The sequence below is a fragment of the Mesoplodon mirus genome (genome assembly GCF_964341445.2).
Source record: "Mesoplodon mirus genome assembly, chromosome: 6".
Taxonomy (NCBI): Eukaryota; Metazoa; Chordata; class Mammalia; order Artiodactyla; family Ziphiidae; genus Mesoplodon; species Mesoplodon mirus.
In genome coordinates, this window is record NC_138982.1 from 16425808 (window position 1) to 16447769 (window position 21962).

At 44.5% G+C, this 21962-nt stretch overlaps 1 protein-coding gene across 3 annotated transcripts in view; it reads right to left on the reverse strand.

Moving 5' to 3' along the window:
• Positions 1 to 395: 395 nt before the first annotated feature.
• The window catches only part of CLRN1 (clarin 1), a gene marked incomplete at both ends in the record, with an annotated part of 38717 nt that continues 17150 nt past the window's right edge, over positions 396 to 21962 (reverse strand). Inside the window, 2 exons of one of the 3 annotated variants that reach the window (XM_082625562.1) lie at positions 396 to 661; positions 15032 to 15211. In XM_082625562.1, coding sequence (XP_082481688.1) covers positions 396 to 661; positions 15032 to 15211 — 446 coding nt within the window. Of the gene's footprint in view, positions 704 to 15031; positions 15212 to 21962 lie in introns of all 3 variants that reach the window. The other 2 variants (XM_082625561.1, XM_082625563.1) reach the window with 2 other exon arrangements.

The following is a 21962-nucleotide window of genomic DNA, read 5'->3' on the forward strand; positions in this document are numbered from 1 at the left end:
ATACTTTATCAATGCTCATTTAATGCACTATCATTTTAGGAAAATGATTCCAGCTCTGTTTTCTGGTACCTGTGGCAACAAATATGTAGATGTATCAGAAAGAGTATTTGTCTTAAAATATATTCCCCACGCCTTCCAATTCCTCCCTGATGGAGCAGGCATTTTGCACTCTGTTGTGAATATGGAGTAACACTTTGTCCATTCTAGTCAACTGTCTTGACTACCCAGGCGAAGCCATTTCCCACCAGGTTAAACAACCTTCCAAAGCCTTCTTTCTGCTCCCTTTACCTCCTGGCCTGTATCCTTAGTACATAGTTTGTAAACATTACCACAGAGGGTTTGGTACTTTAATTTGTGCATCTAAAAGGTTGGACAAAATTAACCATGTTTGCCCTTCAGTACATTAGATCTGCAGCTACATTCGTTGTCTCTGTGTCTTTAGATTTTGCAAAAGGGAACTGAAATCCAGCAAATCGTATTAGAAGCCCATTCAAAAAGTGAACAAAAAAGCAAATGAAAACCACCCAGAATGAAGTGGTGTATTTTTCACTTTGCGTTTTGTAGGCATAAGTCCCTTCTTTATAATTTGCAATTTTTTCTGAGAGATGGTGGATTTTCACTTCAGAGGCAAACAGTATCATGACAAGACAGCCGCAGGAGCCTGCAAGAGAAAGAACAAACAGCATGTTGGGACCAATATTTCCTGATTGTAAGGCACAGGGAAGAGGGTTTGTGTGCAAACTAAAGAAAGCCTTTTCCCGTCATCCTCATTTGCATTCTTCTGCAAAAATATATTTCAAATTTGTAATCACGAGCCTGGTTCTCCAACCGATGGCTGGTAGCGCCTGGGTTATGGCTCTGCGTGAGAAGACTTTCGGGGGTGTTGTGGGTAGAATCAAGCCGATCTTACAAAGACTGGGAGATGTTCCACTTTGCGTGAGGAGAAGGCTGGATTGCTGGGCACCTTAAAAGCACAGTGGTGGAATCAGGCTATAAAGCAGCTACTGCTATGGTGTGGCTTCAAAAGAACAATTTCTCTGTACTTCACAGGTCATGCAGAAGAAATAGCAGTCATCCAGCCCCCTTGTGAAAGGGCTGAGGGTTTCCTTCAGAAGGCTTACATGGCTTCTCCCCCTCCTCGGGCTCCCACATGGCCACAGGTGCCCAGACGTGTCCCTGAGCAAAGGCAGCCATGGATAAGGTGTCAAGGCGGAGAGTATCTGTTCTCCTTGTTTGTAATAGAACTCAGGATTTTTACCTGGGCATGTGGCTGACTTGAATGAGGGCTACATTGGTTGAGGGGGGCTGGGATGTAGGGGCCGGAAAGTTTCCTTGAAGTGTGCAGTATTAGGGGCCTGCACTCTCTTTCCCCTGTCCTCCTTCCTGTAGCTGAAATATGGATGCAATGGCTGGAGCACCAGCAGACGGTTTGGACAAGGTGGCCTTAGAAATGGAAGCCATGTATTATGGAAAAACAGGAAAGGAGGAATTTTGGATATCAGACGCTGGGAGCCACCAGTGTCTTCAGTGGACTTTAACCTCTAGATTTTTGTGTGAGAGAATAATAAACATGTATTTTTTTAACCCATTATTAATTAATTAATTAATTAATTAATTAATTTTTGGCTGTGTTGGGTCTCTGTTGTTGCGCACGGGCTTCCTCTAGTTGCGGCGAGCGGGGGCTTCTCTTCGTTGTGGTGTGTGGGCTTCTCATTGCGGTGGCTTCTCTTGTTGCGGAGCACAGGCTCCAGGTGCGTGGGCTTCAGTAGTTGTGGCATGTGGGCTCAGTAGTTGTGGCTTGTGGGCTCTAGACCTCAGGCTCAGTAGTTGTGGCGCATGGGCTGAGTTGCTCCTCAGCTTGTGGGATCTTCCCAGGCCAGGGCTCGAACCCGTGTCCCTTGCATTGGCAGGCAGATTCTTAACCACTGCACCACCAGGGAAGCCCTATTATTATTATTATTATTATTTTCCCCTTATTTATCACTCATTGGTAGACTAATCTAATCTTAAGTGGTGTGGCTGTGGCCTGGATGAGATCTCTGCAGGCCAGGAGCACGTCATGTTGAGTGGTGCCTGGAAACCCTAATGGTCCCTCTCCCGTGAGGATGGAGAATGAGAGCCCCCCCCCCAGATGGGTGGATGGCATGGGGGCAGAAGCAGGTGGCCAGAGGGGCAGAGTCAGGGGCACCGAGGAGAGCCAGGGCTCCCAGGGCTCCCACAGCTACATCTGCATCCTAGGCCATCACAGCGGGGCGCTAGTTAACAGGAAACTTGCTGAGATGGCTTTCAGACTTTGGTCAAACCAATTTGGGTTCAAACCCTGATTCCGCCAGTAGCTATGTGAAAGTAGTCAAGTTTAACCTCCAAGTCTCCACTTCCTTGTCTATAAAATGTGGACAATAAAGATGATTCAAGATTAACACTTGGTATTAGAATTGGCACATAGAAGTGCTCACTAACTGGTAGCTGTTCCTCTGGTTTTTATGTATTTTTTCGTCTTGCAAGTCTTTACCATCATCCCTTGCTTCGTTCCACCACACGCCAAAAAAAACCCTGAATCCATCAGAGAGGCCACCACAGAGAACGTACTGGTATTATAGTGCCCCGTTCCTCCATAGGCTCTCCCATTAGGTTTATGACTCCTTGAGGAGGGGTAAGTGCTTTTGCCTCCAATTACAGTTAATTCAAATGCCCCGGGAGCAGCAACATCGTGGCTTCAGTTCCCATTCATTAATTCACTCCTTCATGTGTTCCATTAGACTTATACCGGGCCAAGCATGGGGATAGTGGTGGAGATTTCAACATTAAAGAAAATGCAGATGGTTTCTGCTGTAACAGAGAGTATAATCGGGCAGGGAACTCAGATAAAACAGTTATAAACCAATCGCAGTGGGTGTCATAGTAAGGGAGGTGCAGGTGGCTATTACTGAGAAGGTGGGCAGCATCCTAGAAGGTCCTTTGGAAGTAGCTGTGGGATAAGTTAGCCAAGGGAGGCTTGGGCTGTGTGGGGAGAACGCTCCAGACATGAGGTGCTGTCATGCATATGATGTTCCCATTCCTTTTCCAAAGGCTGGGTTTGGGTTGGTAAGATGGGGGTGGGGTTGGGCTGGGGGTGAGGAGGAAAGGTGAAATTCCATTTCTTCTGTGAGAATTTCACCTGGGACCGGCTCCTACCAGCTTGAGCCTCACCATCATACATCCCCAAGTAATTAAGTGATATAATTTTCTTGAAGCTTCACTTCCCACCAGGCTTGGAGAATATTCCTTTGTAAAAATTGTCAGCCTATTTTTGTATTCTGAGCTTAAAACCAGAGCTCTCCCGTGGCAATACTGTATTATTCCTTTATTGTTAGATCCAACAAAAAGGCTGAGATGCTGTTTTCTCTTTATCTTTTATTTGAAAATTGTGGAGAAAATGCCATTGCTTTTACCATAAGAACCTCTTTGTGTGAGGAGATGGTGAATTTCAGACAGAAGCGAAACACTGTATTTCCCTGGTGCTTGAAAGGAAAATTCAAGCTCGGTTTCCTTTTTCAAGTTGTTAAATATTTTAGAGGTACTGCTTTGTTAAGGAGAAAGCATCACACTGAGACTGCATTTCAAATTCTTAAAGTAAAAGTTGCTTGGGTATCTAAGACCCATAGCCCTTTGCTGGAGCTGATACTTCAAGCATGCAAGCTTCCCAAACACGATGTAGTCGCTAAGAGGATGGTCTGAGATTCTGCTCTGGAGTCTGGGGTTATCCATGAGGTCAACTTGGTCATTTCAGAGTCAGAGCATGGACACCCAGCCTGAGTCTCTGCCAACCCCTCAGCGACACTAGGACACACGGAAGGAAACAACTCAGTGTGAATTTAGGATATTTTTGCCTCTCTCTGTCCCTGGCTCTAAAGGAAATGTGGGACCACCAATACCTATTTATGGCTTATGGACCAAAAGATACCCAGGAAGAGTTTCTGTTTGTGGCCTGGCCGCTGGGGACACGAAGAGAGGTGTGTAAGGGATGTGAGTGGTGGTGGAAACAGGGCTCAACACGTTTTCCGGCCTGGCCCTTTGCTTCCAGCAAGGGGGCTCCTGCTATGGGTCCCACATTTAGAGGGTCCTTCTCTCTCTCCTGTTGACACCCCTCCCCATGGGGTGAGGAAAGCTTGATGTCAGTGGGATGGGGCCATCTGGAGTCCCTGACCACATGCCAGATGGTACCCCTGGGACCCAGGAATTTCCTCCACAAACAGCCCTGAGCCTACTTCCTGGGCTGGCACGAGCATCTTCCCTGGGTCCGTTTACACAGGGGTGGATTTTGTGGCTTCTGCTGTACAGGCCTGAGGGTGGCCAAGGAACAGCTGTTTGGGGGGCGTGGTCAGAGCTCGGATACGCGGTGGAGTGTTCACACACTTATGCTCGAGGCCCTTTACAGCATGGATGGAACCAGCCACGGGAAGAGAGACGAATAGACAGGGCTCGGCCCTCCTCTCATCACCACATCAGGTGCAGAATTCCCAGGGCTCAAGAAGTCTAAATTGGAATCTGGCCTCCAGGTCCAGGTCCTAGAGAGACGTGTGTCAAGGGTGAAGGAGAAACATGTCTCACTGAATAGTCTATTAGCTTATAACTTTTAAATGTTGAGACACGTGGTATGTGGGCTTTCATTTGTGTTCTTGCCCAAGGGTTAGGATCAAGCCTGCATGCTTCCTCCCAGTTACCTAAGAGCCCAAACTCAGCTGGGGCCATTTGGACAGATTTCCCCCTTGTCTGTCTATCAGACCAACACTGCTCCAGCTTATAAGAAAGGTTAAAGTACACCAAATTTAGGGAAACCCGACGAGCCTTGCTCAAGCTAGAATTTGGAATATAACCAGGCTGCCGGGTGTCTTACTCAAAGACGAGCCATTTTCCTTTCACGTGTTTGATTTCCCCACCATCTGGCTGGTACCGTAGTGGTTTTTTTTTTTTTTTTTTCCCTTCTCCTTTTAATGACTTTGATTACTGAGTTAATTTCTGACTGAATAGGAGAGCTGAGTTATAGGGCTGTCACACCATGAATTATCAGTCAATTAACAAACATGTGTCATGTAGTAGACACTACACACTCAGGGCTCTCCTCTGGCAGCTGAGACTACAGCATCGGTCACCTGTCCCCTCCAGTCCCTTGCAATATAGGGAATGAGGGTCACAGCCAACAAGAAAGCTGCTTCTTTATCCCTCGGTGACCCCTGAGAGTGACTATACTTTATGGGTGGGAAGATCCTGCCAGGGTCCATGGGAGTCTAGGGTACCATGGGTTTCAGTAGAAATGTGTTCTCAAAGGTGAAAAACAAACCTCTGAAACTTTCTCCTATTATCACTAAAATTGCATCTGGGAAATAGTAAATTAGAATTTCTATTCCATTTAAAGTAATGGCCAAGATTTCCAGAAAGCTAACATGTCATCTTTTTTTTTTTTTTTTTGCTGTACGCGGGCCTCTCACTGCTGTGGCCTCTCCCGTTGCAGAGCACAGGCTCCGGACACGCAGGCTCAGCGGCCATGGCTCACGGGCCCAGCTGCTCCGCGGCATGTGGGATCTTCCCGGACCGGGTCACAAACCCGTGTCCCTGCATCAGCAGGCGGACTCTCAACTACTGTGCCACCAGGGAAGCCCTAACATGTCATCTTTAAACTCTCTTAGAGATGATGAGGGGAAGCAGGATTTGCCACTCCCAAATATACCACTTCAACAGATTGATTATTTTGAATTAAAGTTACTTAAGAAACAACTAGTGCAAGAACGACCCTCTGACCTTCCTCTGTCTCCCTGAAATCAGGAAATAAGTTTCCCATGTGAAGCGTACCCTCCCTGCACCTGGAGGGTAGAAGGCATCCTTATCACCAGAGATAGGGAATTCGGGGCCAAGATGGCTGTGTAAACAAACCTTGCTACTTCTTCACTAATTTACTACCCCAAGCCCAAACTACTTTGGTCAAGTTTTCACAAATTTATTGTTTCTTTGTCTGAAAGGTATAAACGCGGCCTGCTTGGGTCAGTTCTTTGAGTCTCATATTTTATGAGCTCCTGTACGTATGAAACTAAATTTGTTCTTCTCCTGTTAACCTGTCTTATGTCAGTTTAATTATGAGGCCGCCAAAGAACGTGGAAGGGAAGAGTGAAAACTTTTTCTCCCCTACAATGACAACTGTGAGAGGCATTCCATTTCCTCTACAGAATGATAAGTTGAAAATTTCCTTCTTTAAGGGGTCTTGAGAGAGGATACATGGGGTTGAAAAAGCCACAACGTTTCAGGTGTAAGTGCTAATTTTCTGTGAAATTATATAATCTCACTAGAAAGTCAGTTATTATTGGTGAGGTCTCCAACCATGATTTCTTCCCCAAATGGAGGCTGCTCCAGTTCCAAACTGCTTTAGAGACCGATGGCTACCATCTAGACTAGTAAAGCAAGCTAATACCTAAGAGTAGATTTTGAGGTCATGATGGAGAGGAATTTGGTCACGTATTTCCAAAGAGCAGGTGTGGAGGAAGTTATAACACCAGTTGGGTTCAGCTTTTCCCCTTCTCCTGTGATATAATGTCTTCTGTAATGGAGAGTTGAAGAGCCCATATCTAACTTAAGTTTTACAAATGTCATGTTAGTGAGAAGAGTAATTCATGCAAAGATCTTTTTCTCATTTGAACTGATTTTCAGAAAAAGAGATTGTCATGTGTTGCTAGAAAACATGTAGAGCTGCTTCTGTTTTATTCAGTTACCAACAAATACTTATTGGTTGCTGACTGAACTATTCTGGGCCCTGGGGATACAGCGCTGAATAAGGCAGACAAAAATCCCTATCTTCATGGAGCTCCCAGTGGTAGAGACAGTGGAGAGAGAGGCTATAACAAAATAAGTAATTCCATTCTGTAGTTTATCAGAGTGTGATGTGTACTAAGGAGAATAAACTAAAGCAGGGAAGAGGGATGGCCTGGGCAGGCCTCAGAGAGAAGCTGACACTTTAGTGCCTCTTGAAGAAGTCAGGGGGTGAGAAGGTAGGTATTTGAGGGGAAGAGCATTTCAAGCTGAGGGAACAGCGAGTGCAAAGGGAACCGGGGGATTTGAGCAGAGAGAAGAAGAGAACCAGGCAGAGGGGAGTAAGAGGTGAGGCATGTGTGCGGGTTTCTAGGGTGGGCACAGCAAATGCTGCTTTGGCGGTCGTAGCAAGGACTTGGGTTGTGACTGTAAATGAAACAGAGGGGAGACACGTGTGCATGTTCTGAACAGGGCAGGAGTCTCTTTGCAGTTGTGACAGGACAAGATCGAGCATCTCTTTGCACCAGGTCCTGCACGGCCGGGCCCTGTGCAAAGTGAGTTAAACAGTCCTTCTGTTGCGTCCTTGCCGTGAATGACCTGAATGCAATCCCGTCACTACGGTTCTGTACCTTCAGATGCTGCCCTGTATCTCAAGACAAGACTCCTTGTCTGTTGACCATCACGGGCTGGCTACTATTACTTCTCTTCCTTCTGTGGCCTCCTTCCAAAGTTTATGCTGAGAAACTAGTCTTTTTGTGGCTGACTTTTCCTACCACCAATCCTATCCTTCCTCCGGCTCTGTGGCTTTAATGCCCAGGTGTCCCTGGATCTTTCTCAGACTCTGAACAACAGCTCCTCCATAAGGACTGAAGTGGAACTAAGTTGCAGATGGTTTTTCACTAACCGTTGCAGATTAATATGCCCTAGACTTATTACAGAGGCCAGGATATTATTAATACTGAAACTGATATATAACGTTAAGCATCCTTCTATTTCTGTACTGCTCTTTATTTTCCTGTCTTCTTGTTTTACATATGACTGAGCTTATTTATGTTCCATGCCATGGCTGTAATTTTCGTAATTAATTATGTCCACATTAGGAGTGTCCCCTTTTTAAAGAAAGGCAGTTATTTTCTTTGTTAGCCTTGCTTGGTGTAACTCAAACATGATGCTACATGTAAGAGAAGGCATAATAAGTACACGCTGCAATAAGTCCACATTTCAGTGGTTTTCATCACCTCTAAAAGGCCTGAACCAATACATTTCATAGCATCCTCAGGGAATATTCCCTGAATGGGCTAGGATGTTCCACTAAGGATCCATGGCAAGTCTTCCAGGTAACCTGCTCTCTTACACGCGTATGTGGGTTAGACTCTCTATCATCAATTGGGAACCTTCTCGAATGGAATGTATAAAAGGCGTATATCAGTGCTCCAGTGTGAAACTATGGGTCTAGTTGCTGCTATACTCAGCTCCTTCTATTTGGGCACCTGCTCTTTCTCTACCTCCTTAATTTGAGTGCCTCTCTCTCTCCTACTGTGTTATAAACCTTGAGGAAAGTGTTTTTCACCCTGTTTTCCCCATTCTGCCTTCCCCTGACACCCTTCCCCTCCTCTCATTGACTCTCGCAGGGGACCTCCCTTTCCCATACTTCACTGTTGATCTGTACTTTTTTTTTTTTAACTTTTAATTGGAGTGTAGTTGATTTACAGTGTCGTGTTAGTGTCTGGTGTACAGCAAAGTGATTCAGTTATTTATATATATATATGCATGTATGTATGTACATATATCCTTTTTCATATTCTTTTCCATTATGGTTTATCACAGGATACTGACTGTGGTTCCCTGTGCTCTACAGTAGGCCTTGCTGTTTATCTGTTTTATATCTAGTTGTCAGTATCTGCTAATCCCAGACTCCTAATTTATCCCTTCCCCACCCCCTTCCCCCTTTGGTAACCATAAGTTTGTTTTCTATTGTTGGCCTGTACTCTTGAAACGTCCCCCTCTTGTAGCCTCTGGGACACCACGTCTCCTGATTTTCCTTCTTCCTCTCCAGACACACCTAGTCAGTGTCCTTTGCTGCCTCCTTCTCCTCTTTCTTCTCAACCCCAAAATTAACTGATGGTGTTATTCAGAGATTGGTCCTAGGCCAATTTTTCTCTATCTACATTCTCCTCCTAGATGATCTCACCCATTTTCATTGCTTTGAATGATATCTACGTCCTGACAACTCTTAAATTTATGTTTTTTGTCTAGACCTCTTCTCTGAGCTCCAGACTCATATATCTGACTGTCTGCTTGACATGTCCTCTTGAACCTGTCATAGGATCTCAAACTTGACATGCCCTAAATGGAACACTTGATTTCTAATGCTAAGCTCCTCTCCCCACTTCTTTTTTGCCCTAAACTCTAAGCCTGTTCCTCCCCTGTCTTATTCAGCTGGGTTAATGCCACCACTGTCTACTAATTGCTTAAGCTACCTACAAAACATTTTGGATCTACTTTCAAAATGTTTTTAGAATACATTCATCTCTCTCCATCTCCAATGCAATAGCCTAGTCTTTCACCAGACATTTCTTAAAAGGGAAATCAGTTGGACTTCCCTGGTGGTGCAGCGGTTGAGAATCCGCCTGCCAATGCAGGGGACATGGGTTCGAGCCCTGGTCCGGGAAGATCCCACATGCCAGGGAGCAACGAAGCCCATGTGCCACAACTACTGAGCCCATGTACCACAACTACTGAAGCCCAAGTGCCTAGAGCCCGTGCTCCACAAAAGAAGCCACAGCAATGAGAAGCCTGTGCACCACAACGAAGAGTAGACCCCGCTCGCCTCAACTAGAGAAAGCCCGCACGCAGCAACTAAGACCCAATGCAGCCAAAAATAAAATAAATAAATTTATAAAAAATTTAAAGGTAAATCAGCTATCAGACAGCTTCTTAAGGACCTTCAGAAGTGTCTCACTGCAATCAGAATCCATTCTGAAAGGCTTGCCGTGGCTTTTGAGGATTTTAGTAATATCTTAATGATCACCAACTGATCTAATTTTTTTTTTTTTTTGGCCATTTTCCCCTCACTGCCTGTTCTCTAGCCACATGGGCATTCTTTCAGTGCCTACAACAAGCTGGCCTCTTTACCTAGCATCCTCACGTGTGTTTTTTCCTCTCCTTGGGAAGTTCTCTGAGGATCCTTAGCTCTTCTGTATCTTTAGAACTCAGCTACCTGGAGTAGCCTTTGCCAACCACCATATCAAGACCCGGTCTTCCCTTCCCTTCATTCTCTATCATGACAGCCTGTTCATCACCCTTATTGTGATCTTTAATTCCCTATGTAAACTTCTGTTGACTCTCCCACTAGATTTTAGGCTCCACGAAGGCAGGACTGTGTGCCTGATGGGTTGTGGTAACACCAGTACCTCTCATAATGGCTGCCTCGTGGTGGCACTCAGTCAGCGTTTGTTGAATAAATGAAATGAGTGCACCTGTATCAGTTGGTTCTTGACACTGGTCACACATTAGAATTACCTACGAAACCTTAAAAAAAAAAAAAGACCAGTGCCCAGGCTCCACCCCCAGAGACTCCAATTTGTGATGTGGGACCCAGCATCAGTATTTTTGGAACTTCCTTCTGGTGATTCTAATGCACGGTCTGGGAAGAGAATCACTGTCCAAAATGAACCATGGGAGATCATTAAGATATTACTAAAATCCTAACTCAGGGAAAGACTTCTCAGGCCTGGGATATGATTTTTTTTTTTTTTTTTTTTTTTTTTGCGTTACGCGGGCCTCTCACTGTTGTGGCCTCTCCCGTTGCGGAGCACAGGCTGCGGACGCGCAGGCTCAGCGGCCATGGCTCACGGGCCCAGCCGCTCCGCGGCATGTGGGATCTTCCTGGGCCGGGGCACGAACCCGTGTCCCCTGCATCGGCAGGCGGACTCTCAACCACTGCGCCACCAGGGAAGCCCCCCTGGGATATGATTGACAAGATGAGAAAGAGCAAATTAACTCATTTGGGTGGGTTTCATGCAACAATGATAGTGGGAAGAAAAGTTACACGAAGAAGGCTGAGGAATGTGAGCCAGACTGAAGACCATGAGAAGTGGAAGGCACTTTTCTGGTCCAGGAGAGCAACAGGATATTGGGCCACAAGGACAAGTAGGCTGTGGTGACTGAAACCTTTGCCGACCTCATCCAGAAGTTGGCGCCCTTTCCTTTTCTCCCCCTGAGGTCTGGCTTGCAGTGCATCAGGGAACACAAGGAGATGCCCACAGCATTGTTACTCTAGGCAGCATGCAAGGTCCCAGACAGACCAGCAGGAAGAGCTCTTTTCCCTTCTCTTCCCCGCAAGGAGGATGCCAAGCCTGGGGGTCCCATCCAGCAGGGAGGTAGACAGCTGAAGAAAGAGCCCTGGCATGACATCAGCACAAGGAAAGGTGACATCTTGGGGAACCCAGGGCTGAGTAGGAGGAGAAGAAGGAAAGGGAGGAAGGAGTTTTTCTCTGCTGGCTAGGAGGGAGGCCGCCGGGGTAGAGAAACAGGGGAGGAAACTCAGCAGAAGAGAGCTGCCCCAGGGGAAGGAGGTCTCTAGTGAAGTGTGACTCCCGCGGGCATTAAGGGACCCCTGCCCCCGCCCCCACCAATACAGGCTCTGGCCTCTGAGTGTGTGATTCATTGGCTCACTTTCCGAGTGTTTGTGATAAGGGCCGTGAAATCCCCATCTTTCCACGAGTGGGGTTTAAAGCTGGGGTCTCTGTGAATATTACAACTTTCAATAAACTTTTCCAAGCCTCCAGGGGCTTACGGGTACTATATGTAGATCAAAGGGAATGAAGTAGTTAGCCTGTGATTCAAGAGTGACCTGTTACCTCTAGAGGTCGCAAACTATCAGTCCATCTGACCTTCAAACATGTTTCGTTGTCAGGCACAGTTTTTAAAAAATTGTTGAAAATTCTGGTTTTTAAGAATAAGAATTCTTATTTTAAAAATAAGAATTTTAGGGCATCCCTGGTGGCGCAGTGGTTGAGAGTCTGCCTGCCGATTCAGGGGACACGGGTTCATGCCCCGGTCCGGGAAGATCCACATGCCGCGGAGCGGCTGGGCCCGTGAGCCATGGCCGCTGAGCCTGCGCGTCCGGAGCCTGTGCTCCGCAACGGGAGAGGCCGCAACAGTGAGAGGCCCGTGTACCGCAAAAAAAAAAAAAAAAAAAAAAAAAAAAGAATTTTATCTGTTTTTAAAAAAAACAGATAATCTGGAAACACTAGGCCTTTATCCTCTGTAAGACGCAGATCTGGAGCTGGCTCCTTCTTTCCTTTCTCCTTCTCTCTTCCTTCCCTCATCCACAAACCTTTACTGAGCACCTGCTTTTGCAACAAGTTCAAGGATAAATACAGTACAGTGTGAGTCCAGGGCCTGTGTTCCCGCATATATTTCTGTGCTCAGGTTTTCTTTGCACTAGACTTGGCCAAAAGCCGAGATAAGATCTGGGACTTGGATTAAAGTCTACATTCTCTAAGTCATCCTGCTTTTCAAATACCGTTAGTTTGGTCATCCGTTAGAACCGTCAAATAATTTGTCTTGCAAATGGGCTGTTCTCAGTTTCATTCAGAAGCCAGAGTGTGAGATGGCTGTGCCACTTAATAAGCTGTTGTGTCTTGGCATCAAAGCAGCTCTTCTTTTCTGTGCTTTGTGATGCTGGGTGCAGACTCCCCCCACTCTGGTTCTGCCTTGTCACCTGCCCCAGTCCTACCAACTGGGAGGATACCAGAGCAGGGGAGGAAGGTCTGGCTGGCCTTGCCACGGGGCAGCACTTCTCTGGGCCTCAGCTGAGGAGTTCCCAAGCCCTTTCCACATTGCCAGAGCTGCCTGCTGGTGTCCCATGACAGTGCCCTCTCCTCAATGTACAGTGCCACCTCCTCAGAGGTCTGAGACCCAGTGCCCCGAGGCCTCTCCTCAAGCCTCTAGATTCTGGTAACACTAAACACTTCCCTGGGTTCCCTAGCCCTAGGGCTGCCCACTGCTTTGTGACATTGCCATCTCTGAGTTACCTCAGCGTCTCCTTGTTTTTCAGTCCTCCAACATCTATTTAATCAACTCCCTATAGCCCTGGTTCTCAAACCTGAACTTGCATCAGAATCACTTGGAGGGCTTGGTAAAACACAGATGGTTGGGCCCTACTCGAGAGTTTCTGATTCTCTCTGGATCTCGTCCCACCGCCTCTGCAGGTCTACTCTGCTAATTCCATCCCATTCGCATTCTGATTCCTCTAACCTGTGCTGTTGAAGTGACCGGCTTAACATCTCCTTCTGGGCTCGCTTTCACAAGTCAGTGAATATGTATTGAATCGTTTACTGTGTGCAGAGGCCCATGCTGGATGCTTTCGCTAGCGATCCAAAGATGAGAAGGACTTAGACACTGCCGTCTTAGGGTAATCATTTCTGCACAATTGAAACTGTATTATTTGCTTGTGAAAAATATGGAGAAAATATTAGCAGAAACCCCGCTAGAGAGAGAACTATTTTGGTTGGGTAAATAATTTGAATAGCAAGATGTGGATGGCGTAAGACCCCACGAGGTTGAGACAGGCTGAGACCTGGGACCCTTTGCCAGAGTGCTTGCCCCTGGACAACTGTCTCCTCGAGCAAAAGAATACAAAGAAACTACAAGGGACTAAAAATCACTGCACACATGTGCATGTGGGGCAGATTATGAACAATAAGATACAAAAAGGTCAAAGCACAACTGCCACTTCTGAGTTGCGGGGAGCAAAAGCGGGGTACTGTGCAGGATCCCTGCACACAGCACCACCAAGGGGGTGAGCAGACCACCTGTCACCCCTCCAGCCTGACCCACTGATCTGCTCCCACCCTCACCCCATTTAAGGAACCGGCTCCCCCCACCTCAGCGAGCAAGCTAGGGCACCTGTTACTTGGTCTTACTCCCTTGTGCTTCAGCACAAGTCCCAGTAAAGCCTTGCCTGAATTCCGCATTTTACCAGTTTCTATTGATTAAGGAGCCCAAGAACCCAGGTTGGTAACAAAGGGTGCTCAAGTGATCATGAATAGAGTCTCATATACTGCTTTCTAAGACAAGGGAGCACCCGTTAACTACAAGGCTTTGTTTGATAGAGAGGGAGCTGTGTGAGTTTGTGGCTGGAGTTGAATTGTGCAGGGAGAAGGGAGTGGTGTCAAGAGAGGGAAGGGGGCTGGTGGCCTGGGGGCTAGCAGCCAAAGGGCAGCTGCAGAGAAGGAAGAGTCTGATATGGATCTTCAATACACTGTTTGCTGGTGTGAGATGTATTCTCTCTCATCTCTCCATGAAATCACTAATACAATTACCTGCTTCCTGGGGATATGACAAAGCATTGAGTCTTTTTTGCAAGTTTGGAGTGGGGTGAAATCAGAGACCTCCCTGAAGGATGGTGCATATGAGTTATGTAGACACTTTTGATTTTCTCATCTCTTTCTCTTTCTTGTAAATATATCCTAAGCACCCTGTGGCACTGACTGGGTTTTATATTGTTTCCCATCAGCCCTAGTTATTGAGTAGGACATGTTTATTAATGAACTAATTTTTGGGTTTAGAGTTTTCTCCTTGCCCAGATACACCTACTTAGGCTACACAAAGACCCTATAGGCCTGAATATGGCAACTCATGTGTGGGTGGAACACTGGCTCTTTACTCTTTTTTGATGGCTTTTATTTATTCTTCTGATTATGAATAAATAAAAGCATATTACTGAATGTTTGGAAATAGTAGAAAGCATGAGAAAAAATGAAAATCACCCATAATTTTACTGCTCAGAGATAACTATTACCAACAGAATACACTCTCTTTCTCTCTATGTGTGTGTATATATATATAATGTATTTATGTATATATATGGAGGCTATATATATGGAGAGTCTATATACAATATATGTATATATTCTCTTTATTTATATATAAAATCAAATTAGGTTCATGTTTATAAAATCTTACATATGGCTTTTTTCACTTAACTTTTTGATACAAGCACTTGTCCTTTTGATTACATCTTCTTCAAAAATATAGTTCAATGCCATCTAGTCAAATAGATCACCATAATGAATTTCTTGAATTCCCTATTGTTGGATAATTATAGTTGTCTCCACTTTTTCCTCTCATAGATAGTGCCACCGTGAACATCCACGTATATGTACTGTTACTTTACATTTGGGTAGCTCTGTCTTTTGCACATTGAAAAGCACCTTTGTCTTCAGAGATAGAATTCTGTACTCACCGGAAATGAAGCTCAAGAGGTACAACCCCAGTGGACCATGCAGAGTTTCAAAGGGCTTGCCGAAAGCATTGTACATGAAGAAGGCTGTCCCCACCAGGGTTAAAACGATAAGGATCGTGGAGAAAAGAATGACATTGACGTGGATACTCACTGGGATGGCTTTGAGCAAATCTGGGAAAACTGAAGATAAAACAAAGATTAGAGGAAATTTCAACAGAGGTCATCTGCAAGTGTAATTTAAAAAAATTAAATCCCTCTTTTTTTTAACTTCAAAAATCACTAAAATCCTTCAGATGATTACATTCTCACTTACTAATTTACAAGGGATTTACAAAAAGGTTTAAACATGAGATTATTTTATAGAACTCACCAGTAAAAACTAGCAAAGGGGGAGATTTGAGGGAATTTTTTTTTTTTTGGCCCTCGGTCATATGTAATTACTTAAATAAACAAGTTCTGGCTTTACAATCAAAATCTATACATTTTGATGACCAAACTTTTAATGACATTTCTCATTAGTCTTAAAAAAAAAAGTCTATCTTAACTTGTAATGACATTTTCAGAACTGGGGGAGTTCAAACATCAGGAGGTTTCTATATTTCCTTTGCTACAAAAACAAAAATTGTTTCTTGTCCACACCAAGATTAAAGAATGGGGTATTTTCAGTCAACTTCAATATTTTGATGTAGCGCAAGCTGTGGGAAAATAATTTCTGGTGATACAAGAAATATTTTCCATTTAGAAAACATGCCAGATCTATTTCTAGATTTTGTGTTCAGGGCAAGTTTTTCTTGTTTGCAGAGGAAATGAAATACTTTATAAATGTAGGATTTCTCTTATCTGGTGAGTCATCAGCATGCTTAGCATCAGTGAATCTGGAAAAACCAAACTGGAGAAGTTTAGTTTAGTCCATTTTAGTTTCCCAAACTTTATTTGTTGAGCACCTGTTGTCTGCCAGACATTGTTCTAGGCGCTGGAAATAGAGCCATAAAATAAGATAGACAAGGTCCCTGTTGTCCTATGGAGTTTATAACCTAATGGGAGTTGATAGACAATAGGTAAACAAATGAATGTGATAGTTGATTGCCAAAGAAGGCCACCATCAATTCCCTTCTTCCTTTTACATATATGTCACTTCTGCTTTAAGAGGTAGAATTTATTCCTCAATCCCCTTGAACCTGGGCTGGCTTATGACTGCTCTGACCATTTGAATGTGGCAGCAGAAATACATTGTGCCACTTTCAGGCCTGGCTTATAAGAGGACCAACCATCTCCACTTCTTTTCTCTTGGAGACTTGAGCTGGCATGCAGGAAGTCCAGTTCTCTGCTGGAAAAGGAGGCCACCCGGAGGAGCACTGCGGCACCAGACAAGGGAGGGAAGAACCTTAGACATCCAGCCCAGAAAAGCCTCCAGATGACTCCAACCCCAGCTGCTGTTTAACTGCACCAGGGAAAGTCCCAATCAAGAACTGCCCAGCTGAACTGGTAAATTTCTGTTTCAAGCCCCTGAGTTTTGAGCGGCTGTTACATACTGATAACAAGACACATTCAGATTGTGATAACGCTGTGGAGAAAGAAGACAGGGTGATGGGATTTTGAGTGACTGGGTGAGTGGATGGGGGTGGTCAGGAAGGTGACACCTGAGCTGACACCTGAATGTTGAGAAGGAAGTGCCTGTATAAAGATCCGGGGTAGAGCGTTGCAGGGAAGAGGAACACAGCTGAGGCCGCAGTGTGCCGGTGTGGGCCACGGTTCCTGGTGAATGAGGCGGAGGAAGAAGTGGGTTGCTATAGGCTGGGATCAGATTCTTGGCACCTACTAGATCCTGGTCTGTTGACCATGGTGGCAGGGGTGGGGTGGTCTGCCTTTAGGCTAAATTCATTTGGAAGCCACTAGAAGGTTTTTTTTTTTTTAACATCTTTATTGGAGTATACTTGCTTTACAATGGTGTGTTATTTTCTGCTTTATAACAAAGTTAATCAGTTATACATATACATATGTTCCCATATCTCTTCTTTCCCACTAGAGGGTTTTAAGTAGGAGAGTGACCTAATCTACTTCATGATGTGAAAAGATTGCTCTGGCTGCTGAGTAATGAGTACATGGGGGAGGGGGGAGGGGGGAGGGGCGGGCAAGGGTGGAAGCTGGGAAATTGGGGGTGGGTGTGGGGAGGTGGCAGGTATTTACAGTGATAAGAGATGGAGGCCTGGCCTAAGGTGTAGCGGTAGAGGTGGTGAGAGCTTGTCAGATGTGGAGATGGAAGATAGAACTTGTTGAAAGAAAGAAATCAAGGATAACTCCTAGAGTAACTGAATAAATGGTGATGCTATTGAGACAGATAAGTAGAAGGAACAGGTTTGGCCAGGGGAGGGGGAAGTGATGCAAGAGTTCTGCTTTAGATATTTTAAGTTTGAGCTGTGTTTGGGATATCCAAGTAGAGACGACAAATAGGATTTGTCTGCAGGTCCAGGGAGAGGGTGGAGGTATTTAAGGAGGTGAAACTAGGATGAGGAAAGCAAGGTACCTGGGGCAAATAGGGAAACTTAAGGAGACAGTCACGCTCTGGGGCCAAGCCTGCCCTTGCACAAGCCCAAGAGTAGATGTCTCCTTAACTTTTATGACCTAGGTGCCTCTGTGGCCTCACCCTGGTTCTGGAGCTCGTATTTAAAGCCAGGGGAGTGGCTATCACCTGTGGAGAAGCTGTAGCTGGAGAAGAGAAGGGCCCAGGAGAGAAAGAGAGCTTGTGAGTTAGGAGCAAATCCATGGATTGCACAGCAGGAGGCCAAGGGAAGAAAATGTTTCAAGGAGGAAGTAGTCAGCTGTGCAAATACATGTCCTAAGGCCACAGCGCTGTGCTCCTGACTACGTGTCAGAAAGCACCCAGGTGAAGGAGTTGCAACCCGGTTGAAGGGTTCAGAACAAACCCTTCACCACTGCTAGATATAACTAACTACATCCAGACATGCATAAAACATGCTTAGTGCTATCAGATAGGGAACATCCTCTTCACGAGTACAGACAAGGTCATTTGTTTGTGCCCTGCCGGCGCTCACTCAGGGTCCTTGCTCAGAAGTCATGGGCAGGTCATTTGACTACTGAGGTTTACTTGCGCTATATTTCTTTTACCTTCCCATAAGAGAAATGCACACTAAATCTATGAGATACCATTTTCCACAAATCATATTTACAAAGATTAAAACATTTAGTGATATCCTGTGGGAGCTAAGGTGTAGGGAAATGGAGACCCTTGTGCACTTTTCTTGGGAGTGTAAATTGGTACAGCTTCCTTTGGGGCAGTTAGGCACTGTCTATAAAGAATGAAAATGCACATATCCTTTAGCTCAGCAATTTTACTTCCAGGAGTTTATCCTATGGATATTTTGCATATGAATCCAATAAAATAGTACAAGGATATTCATGGCAGCATTTTTTTGGTAAAAACAAAAGGTTGGAAATAACTTACATGTCTATCAGTATGGCATCCATACAACAGAATTAAGTCAATGATTTCAAACAATGAAGCAAATCTTTAAGAACAGGTGTGGAATTATCATCAAAAATGCGATGTTAGATGAAAAAAACACACCAAACAGAGAAAAGTGCCTCATTCTATCATTTGGGAAAAAGCCAAAGGAGAATGTATATAATAACAAGTAGTTATTTAGGTACTTAACTTATCTGATTTAATTCCCTCAGCAATACCATGAGGTAGGTACTATTATTAGTTCTATTTACCAGAGGAAAAAACTGGGGCTCAGAGACGATGTGCTCAAGATTTTTACTTAGTAAGTGGCAGAGTACAGACTTGAACTCATGTCCTCACTCTTATCTACCAGGCTACAGCCTGGGGACAGGCATGCTTGTCTAGGTAGAGACTATTTTTAGAGGATCACACATGAAACTGGTAACACGGCTTCTGGGGGAGGAGACTGAGGGATATTTCATTATGTACCTTTTAGTACAGTTTGGAAAAAATTTTTTTACCACTCTGCAAGCATTATCTATTCAATAAATACATGAATACTTTAAAAAAGCAATTAAAAGGATAAATGAAGACAAAAATTCCCACAACTGTTCTAGATTAAAAGACACTTAGGAGATGTACTAACCAAATGCAACGTATAGGTATTATTTGGGATCTGAACAAAACTTTATGAAAGACATTTTCAGATAACCAAGGACAATTGAACATGGACTGAGTTTTAGATGATATTACATAACTATTATTGATTTTGTTGGTTATGTTAAAGGTATTGTGTTTTGAAAAGTCCTTATCAATTAGAAATTGGATGGATGGATAGATGGCTGGCTGGATGGATGGACAGATAAAGATAAAATAAGAAAATGCCTCTGCTTTGTTTGGAAGAGGGTGCAGGGTGCGGGGTGTGGAAGTGCACAGGGGCTGAGCCTCGACTGTCAGTGATTGTACTGGTCCACGCTGCCCTGTGCTCTGGGGGTACAGAGCGAAGCAGCCAGTCTATGATCACCAGCCCTCCAGAGATTCCAACTGTTGAGATAGTTCCATCAATCCAACCTGTTATTCTTACACTTGGTTAGCTGTTGACTTGGCTTTGACTAGCAGTTATCAAAAACCTTGCTTCCTTCCATCTCCCCACTTGTAGAAAATGTAGCCACCTCTTTGTGTCTGATGGGGCAGCTAGGTGAAGCCCGTCTGAAAATTGAGGTTAGTTACCAAATTGAAACAAAGGCAGAAGAAATTGCACTGATTTGCCCCCTGGAAAGAAAAGCCAGAAGCTAAAATAAATTTCATGTGGAGCATATTAATTCTTATGAAGTCTCTTAAAATTCCTACTCTTGTGAGAAAGTCACCCAGGAGTACACTAATCCCTGCATGTTATGCTTACATTTTATCAGGTTTCTTTGTTTGATGAAAATTCCCTGAGTCTGTAATGACCAATCAGAACTCTGAGAACAACCCTCCATTTTCCAGCCAACACTAATAGGAGTTTTCCTTTGCGGAAGATGAGAGCAGACCATTCAAATAAATGTTGGGAGGTGTCACTTTAATGATATTGGATATTGTGTCTCTAGGAGGTAGATTTGTTCGGTCCTTTCCGTTCTTTGAGGTGTAGGATTACAACACAGAAAAAGGATTTGAACATTTTGATCTGTGGAGGGGCTGTCATTAATCCAGCGTTGCTTCTGGCCTTGAGAAATTATTTGATTAGCTGTTGACAAGGGGAAGGGAGTTATTTATGAAGATGGGCAGCCGATGCCGCGTTAGCAGCACAGGCTTGGTCTGTGGGTTCAGCATTACTCTCTCTCTCTTTCATTCCCTTATCACTGATTTCCTCCATTCTGTCTATGAGTCCATGTGTCTAGGTCTCCTTATCCTTCAACCACCCCAAACCCCTAATTACCCTTCTTTTCTCTTCATTATTTCATTACCAGACTTCCTCAAAGAGAAATATGTGAGTAATAATAATATGAATAAAAATAACAGCCACTAATTATATGGCATTCGCTGTGTACCATGTGCTTTAGGAATATTGCATAAATCAACACACTTAATTCTTACAACAATATAAGGAAAGTACTATTTTATCCTCCATGTACAGGTTAAAAAAAAAAGCACAGAGAAGTTGAGTAATTTATGTAAAGTCACACAGTGGCATTGCTGCCTTGGCTTTTACTTTCTCCCCCTATTGTTAAGACCAAAGTAAAATTAACACAGTAAAAAATTCTCTTTTTAGCGTACAGTTCTGTGAGTTTTGACAAATGCTTACGATCCTGTGACCACCACCACAATCAGGTTATGGAACTATTCCACATTTCCCAAAACTTCCTGTTCTCCCTTTGTAGTCAAGCCGTCCTCCACCCCCAGCTCCTACATATGTGACTTTATAAGAAACTGCCAAGTGTTTCCCACAGTGGCTGTACCATTTCACCTTCCCACCTGCAATGCATGAGGGTCCCAGTCGTTCTGCATTCTTACCGGCACTTGGCAGGTTTTTAAAAATTGTAGTCATTTAATAGAAGTGTAGTTTATCTTGTAGCTTTAATTTGCATTTGCCAAATGACTAATGATGTTGAGCATCCTTCTGTGAGTTTACTTGCCTTCCATATATCTTTTTTGTTGAAGTGTCTGTTCATATCTTCTGTGCATTTTTTTTTTTTTTTTTTTTTTTGCGGTACGCAGGCCTCTCTTTGTTGCGGCCTCTCCCGTTGCGGAGCACAGACTCTGGATGCGTAGGCTCAGCGGCCGTGGCTCACAGGCCCAGCCGCTCCGCAGTATGTGGGATCTTCCCGGACCGGGGCACGAACCCATGTCCCCTGCATCGGCAGGCGGACTCTCAACCACTGCGCCACCAGGGAAGCCCTTCTGTGCGTTTTTTATTGAATTGTTTATTACTAGTATTATTGAGTTTTGAGAATTGTTTATGCATGCTGGATATAAGCCCTTTATCAGATAAGTAATTCACAAATATTTTCTCTGAGTTTGTGACTTGTCTTTTCATTCTCTTATCAGTATCTTTTGAAGAGCAGTCCTTATTTTTCTGAATTCCAATTTATGAGTTTTTTCTTTTATGTATCACGTTTAGAGGTCAAATCTAAGAAGTCTTTCCCTAATGCAAGGTCACAAATAATTTCCTGTATGTTTTTCTTCTAGACATTTTTTGGCTTTAGGTTTACATTTAAGTCTATGATCCATTTTGAGTTATTTTTTTTTTTTTTTTTTTCTTTTTGCTGTATGCGGGCCTCTCACTGTTGTGGCCTCTCCCGTTGCGGAGCACAGGCTCCGGATGCGCAGGCCCAGCGGCCATGGCTCACGGGCCCAGCCGCTCCGCGGCATATGGGATCCTCCCAGACCGGGGCACGAACCCGTATCCCCTGCATCGGCAGGCGGACTCTCAACCACTGCGCCACCAGGGAGGCCCTTGAGTTATTTTTTGTATATGGCCAAGGTTAA